The 14,966-nt window shown below is 39.5% G+C and overlaps 2 protein-coding genes across 4 annotated transcripts; both read left to right on the top strand.

Annotated features, from left to right (window-relative positions):
* Positions 1–253: 253 nt before the first annotated feature.
* On the top strand, positions 254–6,925 carry gfod2 (glucose-fructose oxidoreductase domain containing 2). Its single transcript, XM_008405421.2, has 3 exons — positions 254–634; positions 1,867–2,220; positions 3,625–6,925. Exons 2-3 carry the CDS (start codon positions 1,968–1,970, stop codon positions 4,518–4,520), a joined length of 1,149 nt encoding a protein of 382 aa, XP_008403643.1. The 5' UTR covers positions 254–634; positions 1,867–1,967; the 3' UTR covers positions 4,521–6,925.
* Positions 6,926–7,639: 714 nt separating this feature from the next.
* On the top strand, positions 7,640–14,285 carry LOC103462547 (uncharacterized). 3 transcript variants are annotated; one of them, XM_008405419.2, is made up of 7 exons: positions 7,642–7,799; positions 7,965–8,052; positions 8,752–9,168; positions 9,277–9,401; positions 9,919–9,979; positions 11,182–11,601; positions 13,478–14,285. In XM_008405419.2, the coding sequence occupies exons 1-7, from the start codon at positions 7,785–7,787 to the stop codon at positions 13,840–13,842; spliced, it is 1,491 nt and encodes a 496-aa protein (XP_008403641.1). In that variant the 5' UTR covers positions 7,642–7,784; the 3' UTR covers positions 13,843–14,285. The 3 variants fall into 3 exon arrangements, with proteins under 3 accessions (XP_017159284.1, XP_008403641.1, XP_008403640.1); XM_017303795.1 differs by having other exon boundaries at positions 7,640–8,052; positions 9,340–9,401; XM_008405418.2 differs by having other exon boundaries at positions 7,642–8,052.
* Positions 14,286–14,966: the final 681 nt, after the last annotated feature.

Below are 14,966 nucleotides of genomic sequence, written 5' to 3'. Positions count from 1 at the left end.
TTATAAATCTGTAAACTATTTATCAACAATCAACAAAATAACACTCAATAATAACAAAAGAGCTGGCTATTCATTGTGAGCTTTATATGTGCAGAACATTTTCTTTTATATCTTAATCGTGTGATCTGTTGCATTTTCGTTAACTTTTTTCACAAGTTCTCTAAACTGACACTGCCCAAATTATGTTTGTATTGTTAAAATGTTTAATGTTTTTTTTAATTCTCTGACTCTCTTTTTAATTCGATTATATGTAGGATTTTGTTACTATTTGATGCAAAGATTCATAAACGAAAACCATACATGAACGTTCCCGTAAAAAAGAACCGGTTGATTGAGCATGTTCAGTCGCAAACGGCATTAAGTTCAGTGGGACTCTTTGCCACCTTTTACAGAACATTTGCTAAATTTCGTAAGATAAAGAGCTGTGTTCGTTTAACCACACAAAATACGCTTTCAAAACATTTTCATCTGGCGTAAATCTCGTATTTAAATCCGTATTCGGTGTTTTTCAACAATAAAATTTCCGTTGACAGTATTTCCGGTTCCGCCCAACCGTTGCTACTGAAGTTACCGTGATTAGCAAATGGGCAGCGCCCCGGCTCAACCTATCGCTGCTGCGGACGATGACCCACCGGTAGGTACTCTGTGACATCTGTTCGTGTTCTTATGCCATATTAAGTGTATGACTTTAAAGAACCAGTGATACATTTAAATTATGCTGTTAAGCATGTGGAGTTGAATGTTTATCGCGAGTTTTGGGAGTTCTCTGTGCATCTGTTTGTGTGGCTAGCTGGATGCGCTAGCTGACATGGTTATCAATTGTCTCTCTGTGTGGTTAGCTCTTCGCCTTTATCAAATACTCCTTATAATGGTGATACTTGTTTGTTGCATCTGTTTTAATGTCACGCATACGCGCCAGTAAGGTCTGATTCTGATTAATAAACTTTTCCCTGATCTGGTTTATCATCAGTCCACCTGACTGGACGCAGCTTCAGTAGATTCTCATGGTGACATTAAGTGAAAAAGCCTTGACCTGCTGATAAGCAGTGCGATAAGTGACGGTTTCCCTTGTTCCTGCTTCATGAGTGGGGAGAGTTTACTTCTGGTTTCACTGGTAATGCAGGTGCACAGGTGCTCACCCACACAGCCTTTGTTCGCCTGGGATCATGGTGTGATCTCATCTGTTTGCACACATGCAGTAAATAGCCGCTCATAATTTACTAGCATAAACCTGCAGCACACTGCATGAGTAAAGGCTCCTTTCTCAACTGAAGGAGGATTAAAATAGCTTTTAAATGACTCCAATTATCTGTGCTTTTATGCGTATGATTAGACTTGTCCAAAAACTAATAAATCAGATAGTTGCATAATAAATTAAAACAAGCTCAATAATTTCCATTTGCATGATTTGTTGTTTTTCTCTTTTCTGTCTTCCTACCAAAAACTGGATGACTGGATTTTTTGAAGGACGGTTTTGTTTACACATACTTCCTAATTAATTTTATTTGTTGTTTCTGTTGTTTTGTTTATTTATTTTGGATATTTAAAATGTCTTCCAGTTCCAGTGCTAAATGTTCATTAAAATTAAAAGTTTGATATTTGAGAATGTGTCCGTGCATTATTTTTGCTATTACTTGTAAATGGTCTCAAACCAACAATAACATTTGGGACAATTTATTGTCCAGTAAAAGTTATCGTGACAGGCCTCCTTGTGATACTATATATATCTGATGGGTGCAGAGCATTGTGAAGAATGTGTCAGGACATTTTAAGGGCTTTCTGATAGGAGACCGTAGGCGAGCCTGCTGTTTAGTTACAGAAATGTTTAGCGTTGATCCTTAAAGATCCATTTATTCGTTTTCACAGGTAACTTCCTCTAACTTTCCCAAAAAATAGCAGCTCTGCACTTGAGAAACTGGAATGGATGGCTGTGGTCCACGTGTAAAGTAACGCCAAGCGACAGGGCCATGTTGCCAGGAGTTGGTGTTTTTGGCACCGGGAGCACAGCCCGAGTGCTGGTCCCGCTGCTGCAAGCTGAGGGCTTTGAAGTCCATGCGCTTTGGGGACGAAGCGAAGAGGAAGCTTGCTGCTTGGCAAAGGAACTCGGCATCCCGTTTCACACCAGCCGATCCGACGACGTCCTCCTGCACCAAGACGTCGATCTGGTGTGCATCTACATTCCCCCCTCAATGACGAGACAGATTGCAGTCAAAGCACTGGGTAAGCTTTTTAAAATACCTTCACTGCTATTTAGATTTTAATTCTGATTAAACTAACTTTCTTTTGTTCTAAAAGCATAATCTGAAGGTGTTTCCGTTGATTGTGATCTCACTGGGTGTGGCAGAGGAGACTTCCCTCAGAAAATATTTGCACGAACCGTAACATTTCCCCTGAGGGCTATTGGAGGAGCTGATCTGGTATTTTTTTTAAACTCTTAGAAGTAATCCTAACATTACTGTACCGGAGGGGCGTCGGTGTAAAGCATCTGTTGGAATTCTTCAGGGTTGAGCTCAGTTTCCTGTTTTGGTTGCAACTTCCTGAATGTTTTCCTGCTGAAGGACTTGTCTACAGCAGGGAAGCCTTCAAGAGGAGATCTGACACGCTGCTTATCGAACATCTCTGCATGCAGAACACACCTGGTGTGTGGCATGTGAAAGGGCAGGCTGGACCAGCTGAAGCAGTCAGTCTGTTAAAATGCCTCTTACTTTGTTCCAGTTACAGTTACTGTAGACTTTGCTACTCCCAGCAGTGGTCACAATGGGGTGAAGATGTTTGCAAAACCTACAAGTGTTACATTTATTTTTGCGTTTTCAGGCTGGGTGATTGATTTTATCGTTTAATTGAATTTTTGTTTATTGAAGATTTAATTTTTGGAAAATTAGGATCTTTTCAAATGTATCATTGCACAACCAAAGTTGTTTGACATACGTGCTTCAGAGCTTCTGTTTATTTGGACTTTGAATTCAGGCCAACTCTATGACAGAATATTAGGACCAGGCTAAGATTTGTTTTTTAAAATTACAAGAATACAGTCGTATGACAATAAAGTCAAAATAATATGAAAATATACCCATACCCATGTTGCCAGAAAAACGTCATAATATTAGGAGAATGCAGTATTAATTTTATGAGAATTTTGACTAAATAAATAATTAAAATGAGGAATGTTGAGCATCTTTTGAAGTTATAATTTGATCTTTAAACGCATCAGCATTAAATAGCAGGACTTTGAAATGATTGTGCAGACAACCGAGTTTATTTTGAAGAAAAACTTGACTAGTTTTGTTAGATCTCAATAACTGTAGAAGCTTTTTTTTCCCTCATATAAACAACCTTTCCTTGTAATTTTAAGACGTTCTGGCTGTATTCTTGAAATTAAACAAGCATTTTGGCATCCTTACCCTAATACTGTTTCTTAACAACTCACAGAAGGGATGATGAAAACAAATTCTTTATAATATTTTCTGTCATTTGTAATTTCTTTTTTAGAAAAATAATAACTTGAACTCGGATATGAAGTGAAAATAATCAGTTTTTATTTCCAAGTCTCGTTGCCTAGCCCTGCTGTGAGTTTAATAGTTGAGTTTTAGCTGAGTTTTTCCATCTGTTTCCGCTGTCTTACAGGTATCGGTAAGAATGTCGTGTGTGAGAAAGCTGCAACCGCTGTCGACTCTTTCAAGATGGTGACTGCAGCCAGATACTACCCTCAGCTGCTGAGCATGATGGGTAACACCCTGCGCTTCCTGCCGGCCTTTGTGGCTATGCGACAGCTGCTGGTGGAGGGCTACGTCGGGGACATCCAGGTGTGTGACGTGCGGGTATACGGCCCGAGCCTCCTGGACCAGTCGTACGGCTGGACCTGCGAGGAGCTGATGGGCGGTGGCGGGTTGCACATCGTCGGGTCCGCCATCATCGACCTGCTGAGTTACCTCACGGGAACCAGAGCTCACCGCGTGCACGGCTTACTGCGGACCTTTGTGCAACAGAACAACCTGATACGAGGCATCCGCCGCGTCACCAGCGACGACTTTTGTTTCTTCCAAATGTTGATGGGTGGAACCGGATCCTCGGGCCTGTGCTGCACCATCACCTTGAACTTCAACATGCCGGGGTCGTTCGTGCACGAGGTTATGATCGTCGGATCTGCTGGCAGGCTGGTCGCCAGGGGAACCGAGCTGTATGGCCAACGCAATGGGAGCAAATGCGAAGAGCTGCTGCTGGCTGACGGCGGTGGCGTTGGACCGGAGGCGAAAGAGACGCCCCGCCCTCACCGGCAGGGGCTGAGCGCCATGGTGAAGGCGCTGAGGCAGTCCTTCCAGGCTCACGAAGAGCGGCGCTTGTGGTCACAAGGTCCAGTTGCCTCGGCGCCAACCTTCGAAGACGGCCTGTACGTGCAGACGGTGGTGGAGGCGGTCAAACAGTCCAGCAGCAGCGGGGAGTGGGTCTGCGTGGAGATCATGAGTCAGGAGCCGGACCCCAACCACAACCTGTGCGAGGCGCTGCAGAGAAACAAAAACTGAACCAAAACATTCACTGAGTGCAGAAACTACGTGCGTGACAGAACGGGACTCTGAACGTCTCTCTGTGATTCAGCTGCTCTGGCCGTTTACGTCTCTCTCACACACACACACACACACACACACGACTACTTTCATGTTCACTTCCTCTCAGGTTTTGCAGATTAATATTTAGCCGACACAGACACAGCTGCATTGTGCGCCTGGAGGAAGGAGAGTACTCCAAATGTACTCCATTAGTAAACTACAGCCTTATTATTTGGGTTCGGACCAGTGGAAATACAGACAGCCTGGTGACAAACGTGTGCCAATAATCCTGTAGATGCTGTCTTCATCTGGCTCATTTTGAAGTTGAGAAGTAAGGAATGTACTTTTTCTCGGTTTGTAAATGGTTTTGTGTCAGTAAGTCACGACAACAACATTTAATACTTGGTATTTGCATGTTACAGAATAATGTATGTGCTTAATTTGTGCAACAAAGTCAGCAGTGAAATATTTTCACTCAAGTTTTGTATTTAAATTGAGACAAGTTGAACCGTTTTGTACTTAAAATCTAAATTATTGTTTGCCTAAACATTGGTTATATCACTACTTGTAGGTCACTATTGTATTCACCAGAGTTTACTTTAGGTTTAAATATGAAAGCAAGAGGATAATTTCACTAATAAGGTGCTTTTCATAATTTACCTCTGATAGTTAAATAAGATCAGAACAGAAATAATAATGCTGTTTGACGTTTACATTTAGTTTTGTTTGATTTTAGCGCTAGTCATTTTGGTTAAAGTAAATAATGTAGCAAAACATACTGATAAAATAACTTTACAATTTTGAACATTTTAAATGTAACAAAGCTATAAACATAATAATTTACAAACAGTATAAGGAAGTATTTGAACAAAGAACATTTATCCAATAATGTGAAAAGAAATATTCCTCCAAATATTAAATCAAAAATTCAAATATCTAAGAAAATGAAGTGGAGATTATCAAGAAAGTTTAAAGTTATCTCTCATTACATAGAAAGTGCATCCCAATGTGTTTCCTTAATAAATACTTAAATATAAAAGTTACTGATACTTGATAAGCAGAACACCAAAGTTTCAAATAATCTGATTTATAGTTGTGTTATTAAATAATATCAGCTGCAGATATTACTATATTTCAGTGTGATCATCTATTATGTTATTGGCAAAATGTTTATTGACAAAAAATTTAGAATATTATTGACTTATTGCTGTTGGTTTATTGTTGGCTTTCTTACATTAGAAATGGTCAAAATGATTTACATTATTGATTGCTACAGGTAACCTAACCAGATTATTATTATTTTCCTGTTACAACACGCCGTGGCAAATATACCAGGGACTGAGTAAAATAAGCTATGTAGAGAACATAAATATCTCATTTGTAGCGACGGCCCCCTGAAAGCGACCAGGTATGTTTGAATGTTTGTTTCGAGTGGCTCGCTATAAATAACCCAGAGGTTTTTTCTTTACCATTTCCATTATTTTAAAAGAAATGTCCTACATTTAGATGAAAACTATAGTTATTGTTGTAACATAGATGAAATGTGTTTTGGTAATAATTTGGATTTTCTTAAATAACTCGTGAAAAATCCGCCTAGAATCTTTTTATCTATCAAAACTGACGCAAAGAATGAAGCCATAACATTTACCTGTTAGGTTTACCTGGAGATTCAAACATTTACAACTTATTTTAAAGATAAAGTTTACACTTTTTAAAAAAACCAAGTGTCCGATTCTAAATTAAAACGAGTGGGTCCAATCCGCCACATACAGCTGCCTCTTTGTTACAGTCAAAGCTCCAGTTAAATGGGAATCAGGGGAAGTTAAAGAGTATTTGATGTTATTTAAACTGTCCAATTTTTTTTTGATCTGCTAGCGTAGATCTTAATATATTTGTTACATCTCATTTTCTCAGCAGGGCTGTAGTTTACATTAATTTCTTTATAAAATGTTTCTGCTGAACCCATCACTGCCAAAAACGCATTCCAGCTGATTTATCTTTTTAATCACCTTGTCAGCAACTTTTCTTTGTCTTCACACTGATAAAATGCCACCTGTTTACTAAACGATTTAGTGCTTGCACCAGCCAGCTTGCTGCAAATGTGACTTCAACATTTATAATAAACTTTTGTATTTATTTATTGTTCCCTGGAGAAAGTTTGACATGTTTGTTCATTGTCTTTCAGCCTGTGAATTTCTGTTTTGATGCTGTAATATTTATATATCTTATTTTTTAATTTTTTTTTTTAGATTTAATCTTGTTTTAACTAATATGGCATTTTGGGCACTAATTTGCTGCTTCAGAGTTGATAAACTGTACTGTTATTCTGTGTGACAGATATTTTTCTTTTAATAAATATAATTGCTTTAATTTAAAGGCCATTTTCTGACCCGAGTGTGTATCATTTCTCTTGTATAACAAAACAAATTAAAACAGGTTGCAGTATCTTGAGAGTTTAGCTTGGTGCTAAATATATCATCTATTAAATGTATTTTCTTCTTTGCATTTTTCCTGTTTCTGGTTTGTTCGATAGGAATGTTGCTCATTCTGCCTTTTTGTATCAGGACTTCATAAGTTGACGTATGTCGACTTATAATATTATAATAGCCTTTGTATAGAATAAATGTAACATAAAAGAAAATGTAAAGTATAGTCATCTCTATGTAGGCCATGCCGTTATCAAGCTTTTTTGACAAAACGGACAGCTAGCAAGCTTGGAACTTTTAACTTTAAACTTAAAAAAGATTGTTTATGTTGCCTACTTCGATATTAAGATACTTCAGTCCTCCCGATAGGGAGGACGATGTGTAACCTTCCATTATAAACATTCACCAGTAAAATTTATACATAAAAGCATCAAAAATATCATCATACATCGTTATTTTTTGTTTTACCTTTTTCTCATAAATCACTTGGACAATATATTCATTTTCAAGACTTTAGCCCTTTATATGCCAGCTCAATTATTTTAAATAATAGTCGACCATGTAGTACACAAAACGCTAAATGTTTGTCCATAAAATACACGATACAGGGCTTTGGAGGTTGAATATATCAAAAATGCACCATTCTGTCCAGCTGGTGGCGCCAGCGCAGCCATGAATAGTAGTAGTAGAAGAAGAGCTGGAAAAAAGAACGCAGTCTGAGTCAGTTCGGCTAACTTAGCATGACAGCTAACGAAGATCAGCCAACGGTCAAATATTGGTTTTAGACCAAACTGGGTCATCGGTACCGTGTGGTATGGGACCCCGAAAGGTAAAGCTGGACACATACCGTAAGAGAAGCGTGGTGTGGAGCTTTTTTACAGATATAGACGAAGGGTCGGTGCAGTGTGTGCTGTGTAATCGTTACCTTCATAAAAAGGAGCACGGTTCCACCACTCCGATGCTAAGACATCTGCGCCTCAAACACCCCACACAGGTCTACAGAGGAATGGAAAGAGACCACGAAGCTTCCGCCAGCCACGACCACCAACATATGGAAATAGACGATGAACAGATCATCTCTGGTATACCTTCCTGATTATTTCCTGTTATTAGTTTGTCTATTTGTTTCATCACTGACTGCATGTAATCTGTTGTTGTTTGGATTCTTAAAACAGTGTGGATCATCTGATTTATAAACTTTGCAGTCACCTTTCAAATACAACATGTTGTGATTGTGTGGATGGATATACGCCCAGTTTTCATAAGATTTTAAATGGAGTCTCCCACGGCTCAGTTTTAGGCCACTTTTTGTTTTTCATTGTCATTCAGCTGAAGTTCACTTTTATGCAAATGAAACCTTACTTTATTCATAGCTGCTGCAGGTTAGCTTAAAGCTAGTTCTGAATATAAACAATGCTAAACTTTAGTCTTATGTGGAGCATTTAAGTGAAGATGTATTTTAGGGGTGAAATAGTGTCTTTAATTATGGGAATAAAACTAGTTTACATTCTGTATTTGAACTTCTTTTGATATATGGATATTATTTATATTCCTGGTGCTTCCTCCAGTCTTTGTTTATGTTTTTGGGATGGAATAAAGTACATCCCGGTATTGGCAGCAGGAAAATTGACACTACCACCTCTGCTTTTTGATTCTTTAGAAATAAATAGAAGTAGCCTTATAAATGACGCTTAAGAAATACAGCAAGGAAGCCAGACATGATGCCTTATGCTTTTAGAGACAAAAATCTTTTTTTAAGAAAACACTTTTTTGTTTTGTAGTTGTAGTGTCAGTGGACGACGACGAATCCAACACCAGGACCACCCAGAATGATTCTGATCCCAGCACTGCTGTCAGTGGCCTCTATGAGACGTCGCCACGAGGCTCGCTAGCTCATCTAATACACGAAGATGATCTTAGCCACATTCCCAACAAGCAGTCACGCAGGCGCAGCTTGATTTGGAGACTGTTTGAACATTTGGATAACTTGAACGCCGCTCGCTGCCGCATTTGCATGAAGAAGTTGCACAAAAGTGGCGGCATTAGCAACCTTCGTCGACACTTGGTAAAGAGGCACCCAAAGGTGCTGTCAGAGCTGCTGTCCACCAACCACCGCCCTGCTGTGCCCTCACAGGATGTAAATGTAGCCGGTGTCTCTCGTGAATCCTACATAGGAACAGAGCCCCATCAGGCTCCAGGTACGTTTGGTCAATGAAACCACTTCTCTTCATGTGTAGTTTTATCGGCATAGCCTCTTGTCATCATCAGAGCTTCTTTAGGATGTTTATTTTTCTCTTCCTGTGTAGTAAAATTGGTTTTGGATGATGGGGAATCTCACATTATGACCACACTGAATGAAACTATTCCAGGGATAAACAACCTTCCAGGCATGCCACAAGGAGGATTGGCTGAGAAAATAATAGAAGCAGAGGTAAGCTATTCGTCCACTTAAACAATTACAGTTAAAAGAAAATATTTTCTTCTCACTGTCTGACTTTAAATTAGCTGAAGCTTCTCCTGTTTGAGATCAGATAAAAAAATATATATTTCTGCTCAAGTCTATTTAACTCAGATGCTTACAAATCCATCATCATCTGGGCTTTCCTATATTGTTTAAAAACAAAGGAATCTCAGTTTATGTAAGCCTCTGATTGTGGTGTAAAAGAAAATTTCTCCCTTTTTTGTTCTGGCATTTAGCAAACATAAATATTATAACAGTGCGATAAAGCAGAAAAATCTTCATATACGTGTAAATATATTAATTTAACTTGCATAAAGAAGCATTCTAAACAAAACTTAAACCACGGGAGATTAAATATTCTTAATTGGTGCAACTGCATGTAGAGGTTTAAGAGGTTTTATCTCTTCCAGGCTGAGCAAAATACATGCAGTGTTATTTTAAAGTTTGGGCCACTAAGCTACACTAGAGAACTTTTCTTCTTCTGCAGGATTCAAATGCTGACGGAACGGGGGGGACCATGTGGGACAGTGGACAGAAATGGTTTCCAGGTGAGCGTCTGTTGCTCTAACTTGTCTTATTATTATTTTTGGTAAACTTTTCTTTCAAAGGTGAGTCTAAATTTTTACTCAGTAATCTCAATTACCGGAATGCCGGAAAAGGGTAGAGTGCCTTCTCCGGGTCAGGGGGGTCGTCCTGCCTCAAGTGGAGGAGTTTAAGTATCTGGGGATCTTGTTCACGAATGAGGGAAGAAGGGAACGGGAGATCGACAGGCGGATTGGGGCAGCGTCTACTGTGAAGCGGGCGCTGTACCGGTCCGTCGTGGTGAAGAGAGAGCTGAGCCAAAAAGCGTGGCTCTCGATTTACCGGTCGATCTACGTTCCCACCCTCATCTATGGTCATGAGCTTTGGGTCATGACCGAAAGAACGAGATCACGGGTACAAGCGGCCGAAATGGGTTTCCTCCGCAGGGTGGCTGGGCTCTCCCTTAGAGATAGGGTGAGAAGCTCGGTCATCCGGGAGGGACTCAGAGTAGAGCCGCTGCTCCTCCACGTCGAGAGGAGCCAGTTGAGGTGGCTCGGGCATCTGGTAAGGATGCCTCCTGGACGCCTCCCTGGTGAGGTGTTCCGGGCACGTCCCTCCGGGAGGAGGCCTCGGGGAAGACCCAGGACACGCTGGAGGGATTACGTCTCTCGGCTGGCCTGGGAACGCCTTGGGATTCCCCCGGAGGAGCTGGAAGAAGTGGCTGGGGAGAGGGAAGTCTGGGCCTCCCTTCTGAAGCTGCTGCCTCCGCGACTCGACCCCGGATAAGCGGAAGAAAATGGATGGATGGATGGATGGATGGATGGAATCTCAATTTTTAGACTTAACCACTTCCTGAAAGGGAAATTTCTACCCTGAGCATGGATTATTCCTCACTAATCTAGACCTCACAGTCCTGAATGGTTCATTTATTTGCATAAAATGAAATTCTGATGTTTCTTTTGGACCCAACTCCTGAATAGTTTTGAGGCAAAGACAAGTGGGATTCTGGTCCCAATGATCATTTCCCACCTTTATGTAGAAAATCATAATAGCTGCAGTAATAAATGGTGTTTTAGCAATTCTTAGTTTGTTGGATTAAAACCAGCTGCACTCATATTCAGACAAGTTACTGCTACTGGCTGTAGGAAAGTTATTTTAGACACGGAGACTTTAGAACCGCATTTAAAGCCTCGATAATAACTGGTATTTTTAATTTTTTTTTTATCAGTGGAAGTTAGAGTGGAGGACGACAGCTCTGACGTCATGACCCCTTCTATTGAACCTGATGGCAGTCATATCATAAACGACAATCCCGACTCTTTGCAAGAAGGTTTGATGCAAGACGCGTTTCATTCAGAGGCAGGTGAAAACTCCTCTGAGAGACCGCAGACCAAAGACCGCAGGAGGAGCGTGATCTGGAGGCACTTTGAGAGATTAGAGAGTTCAGAAGCAGCTCAGTGTCGCATTTGTATGAGGAAGCTGCAGTGCTACGACAGTGGCTGCACCGGTAATCTGCACCGGCATCTGTCGAAAAGACACCCGAAGGTGTTTTCTGAGCTGGGATCCAACTCACTCAAACAGTTGTCACCAGACTCAAATGGCCACGGTGGAACAACCGAAAGTCCGTTAATAAAACACGAACTTTCAGGTAAGCCTCTATTGCAGCTTTTTAAAGTGTTTATGGTTTTTAAAGGGAACCCATTGTTCAAAATTAATATTTTGCATGTTTTGTATTTCCATTTGGCTCTCAACTGCTTCCAAAACACATTCCAAGCACTTAATCATTTTTGGCAGTAAKTTTTTTTTTTTTTTTTTTTTTTTTTAGTGTCTGTTAAATGAGCCGTTTCATAAAGCTCTCAAATGTTAAGTCACAATCACAGGGCATCCAACTGTTACCTAGCAACCCCAGCAGAGTTCCAGCACATTTGATTAGCTGGCTTTATACCACTGTATGCGCTGTACAATGGCTGCTGGAAAGGACAGGTGTTTTGTTATGGACTTGACATCCAGAAACCACTTGCAGCTTTGTTGGTTGTGTAATAAGTTCCTCTTCTGCTTTTCAAAGATATACGGTTGTATAATTGCGCATCTGTTTACAGTCATTTTGATTAGCAACTAGGCCTGTCGCGATAAACGATAAATCAATTAATCGCACAATAAATGAAACCTATTGACCTCATTTTAATTATCGGCTTTATCGTCTCTTCCTGCCTTTTTTCTTTCTGTTGATGACGCTGAATGAAAAAGGCTCAGCTCTGGTGCTCTCCACTGACCCTCCCTTTCTCATTTTCTTAGTCTAATGTTCAGCGCACATTACACGAGTTGTCGGCCCATTTTCAAAACCTGAGAGACACATTAACCGACAGAAATCCTAGGTGTAACGGTTCGATTGGGTTCGGGTGTGATGTCCAGCCACATGGGCACAAAATAATGGCTACAAGTCCAGTTAACTAATTTTAAAACCAGGCATTAATCAATGCTTTACTAGAATCTACCCGTGATGCACGTGACTAGATTCAGCATAAAGTCCTGAATGAATGAACATCATTATAACCTATTTATGTCACATTAACGAAGAACAGCTGAAAAGTTACCGGGTTTATCAACTGCGGTAGCAATTTGGCTCCAACTCCTCCTCTTGTCATTTCTATATTCTTTGCACAAAATGTTGAATAAACATTAATGTTGTTTCCACATATCAGCTCCAATGTCCGCTGGATTTTGGTCACATTCAGCGTTAACGCTCCCAATCGGGGAAAACCCCTGATTTAGATCTAAATCCCACTACAGGATGATTGTTTACGAAATCACCAACAATCTTAGATCTGCCAACGTTCTAAGATTGTCATAAAATAGGGGCAAAAAAATGGTGTAGTGTGAACTATTGCATCAGGTGGTCGGATGTGCCCATCTTCTCTATTTAAATCTAGTCAATACTGAAGGGCAATATAGTATACAGACTTCATAATTTGCACTCTTTAGGTTGAATGGAGTATTTATTTCCACTTTGGCTTTATGTTGTTTAGTTTTTTTATTCAAGTAAGTTTTTTTGGTAATGGAGACAGAGAATCCATTTTATTTTTGTTTTTGGTTGTTTTGTTTATTTAGTTTATTAGTTCCAGTGTTATGTGTTCATTTGAAAATAAAGTATATCTATGTATCTATGGCAGGAAATAACATGCATTATTTCGTCATTTTCATTAAATCAGTGTCAAAAGGTCTTGAAACAATATTATCGTTTTTCGCAATAATTTTTTAGAAAATTACTGGGCGTAGCCAGCAGCAACTTATTTGGATTTAAAGTGACAAGATGCCCTAAAACGGCTCAAAGTAGGCAGAACTGACCAGACTAAAATCTCATAATTTAAGAAAGATTTTGTGCAAAAAACACAGTGAACATGTTTAGCATAGCTTATAGATGTATTCTAAGCTCTTAAAGGAAGCATAGTAGGTCACCTTTATAGCTTTCGGTTTTATATTCCTTCACTATCGATCATAAATATATGTTCACATCTGCTTTACAGTGAGACCGTCTTTCCCTTCAGCTGGACTGAAGATCTCCAGGCAGCCAGAGGTGGAGGTCAGGGTTTTTGAACGGGAGCTGGAGCTGATTGAAGCTCTGAGAAGAACGCAGAGGGAGGAGGCTCAGGCTCTGCAGCAGCAGCGGGAGCTGCTGGAAAAGCTGCAGACAGTTGGCGCCAGAGAAGCCGCTGCAGAGAGGGAGACGATCGAGTCGCTGAGGAAAGCCCAGCAGGAGGAAGCCGACGAGTTGATCCGACAGAGAGAGGAGCTGGAGAAGGAAAAGGCGGAGCTGCGGAAGAAGTGGGAAGAGCTCTACCAGGAAAAGGAAGAATTCTCATTGCTCTCCAAAAGCAAAGAGACCCACTGATTCTTAGCCTTTCTGAAAGGGTTAGACTAATTCTAACCCAGGGTGATGTAATAAATACATAGTTAACTTCCCTTCCAAGTAAAACATGTTTTTCCAGAAAATTGATGCACAGTGGCTCAGTTCCTGTTCAAGCTGATGTTTTCTTTAAATATGRAGGAATCTGACCCGGGGCGATGCTTCTGCCTTCAAATTACTTTATATTCAGATACACTCACAAGTGGCTTTGTAATGTGTAGCATGTAGATTATATAAGCTTTTTTTAAATAGAGTTTGAAAAATGAACTTCCATACTGTAAGATGTATAACTGTATATAGAGCATTTTAAACTTGTAAACACTTAAATTCATGGTTCAGACTGTTTTAAATAGAAAAAAGCATTGGAGAAATGATTTTTGTGGACTTTTTCTGTTGACTTAAGTTCTCATATAAATATGTTTCATTGACCTTGTTTGCTTTGTCTTTATTAAGGTTGACCTTTTCTTTAAAGGTAAACCTTTAAAGGAAATCAAATCAAATTTGATTTTGTGTTGAACAGGTTTTGCACCAAACTTTTTTATATTTTAAGGTAATGTTTACAGTAGGCTTGTGTTAGTAATTTTGGTGCTATGAATACTTAAACCCAGTTAAATGTACATGCAGGATAAATAAAATGTGGAGAAAAGTTTTTTTGTTTTTTTTTTTACCAATTTTTTAAAATTGAAATTGACTATATTTTTAGTATATATTTTTTTTATTTTCTGTATAATCACATAAACTGTTTTAAAAACCTTGAATCCTGTTTATATAGGTAACTATATTAATGACATCCTTTTAAAGCGACTTCAAAGTGTACAAGAATAAATACAGAGCATAAATAGAGTCAGATTGAAATAAACAGTTGATGCTAAAGTCAAATACCTATAGATATAGGAGAAAATGTTTTAAAGTCTAAAGCTAAAATTCTTTTAAATAAAAAAATGACTTCAAAGGCAGCACAATTATCACAGTGAAGATTTAGGTCAGAATTCATAAAAACTAAAAACTCATGAAAGCCAATAAGGAGTCGCGCTTGGTGTGGTGCGCATGCGCAAATATGCGGGGTAATTCACCCCAAAAGCTGTCTACTCAGGTTGGGTGTTTAATTC

This window comes from Poecilia reticulata, linkage group LG3, assembly GCF_000633615.1.
Source record: "Poecilia reticulata strain Guanapo linkage group LG3, Guppy_female_1.0+MT, whole genome shotgun sequence".
NCBI classification, from domain to species: Eukaryota; Metazoa; Chordata; class Actinopteri; order Cyprinodontiformes; family Poeciliidae; genus Poecilia; species Poecilia reticulata.
This window is presented reverse-complemented; position numbering and strand designations above follow the sequence as displayed.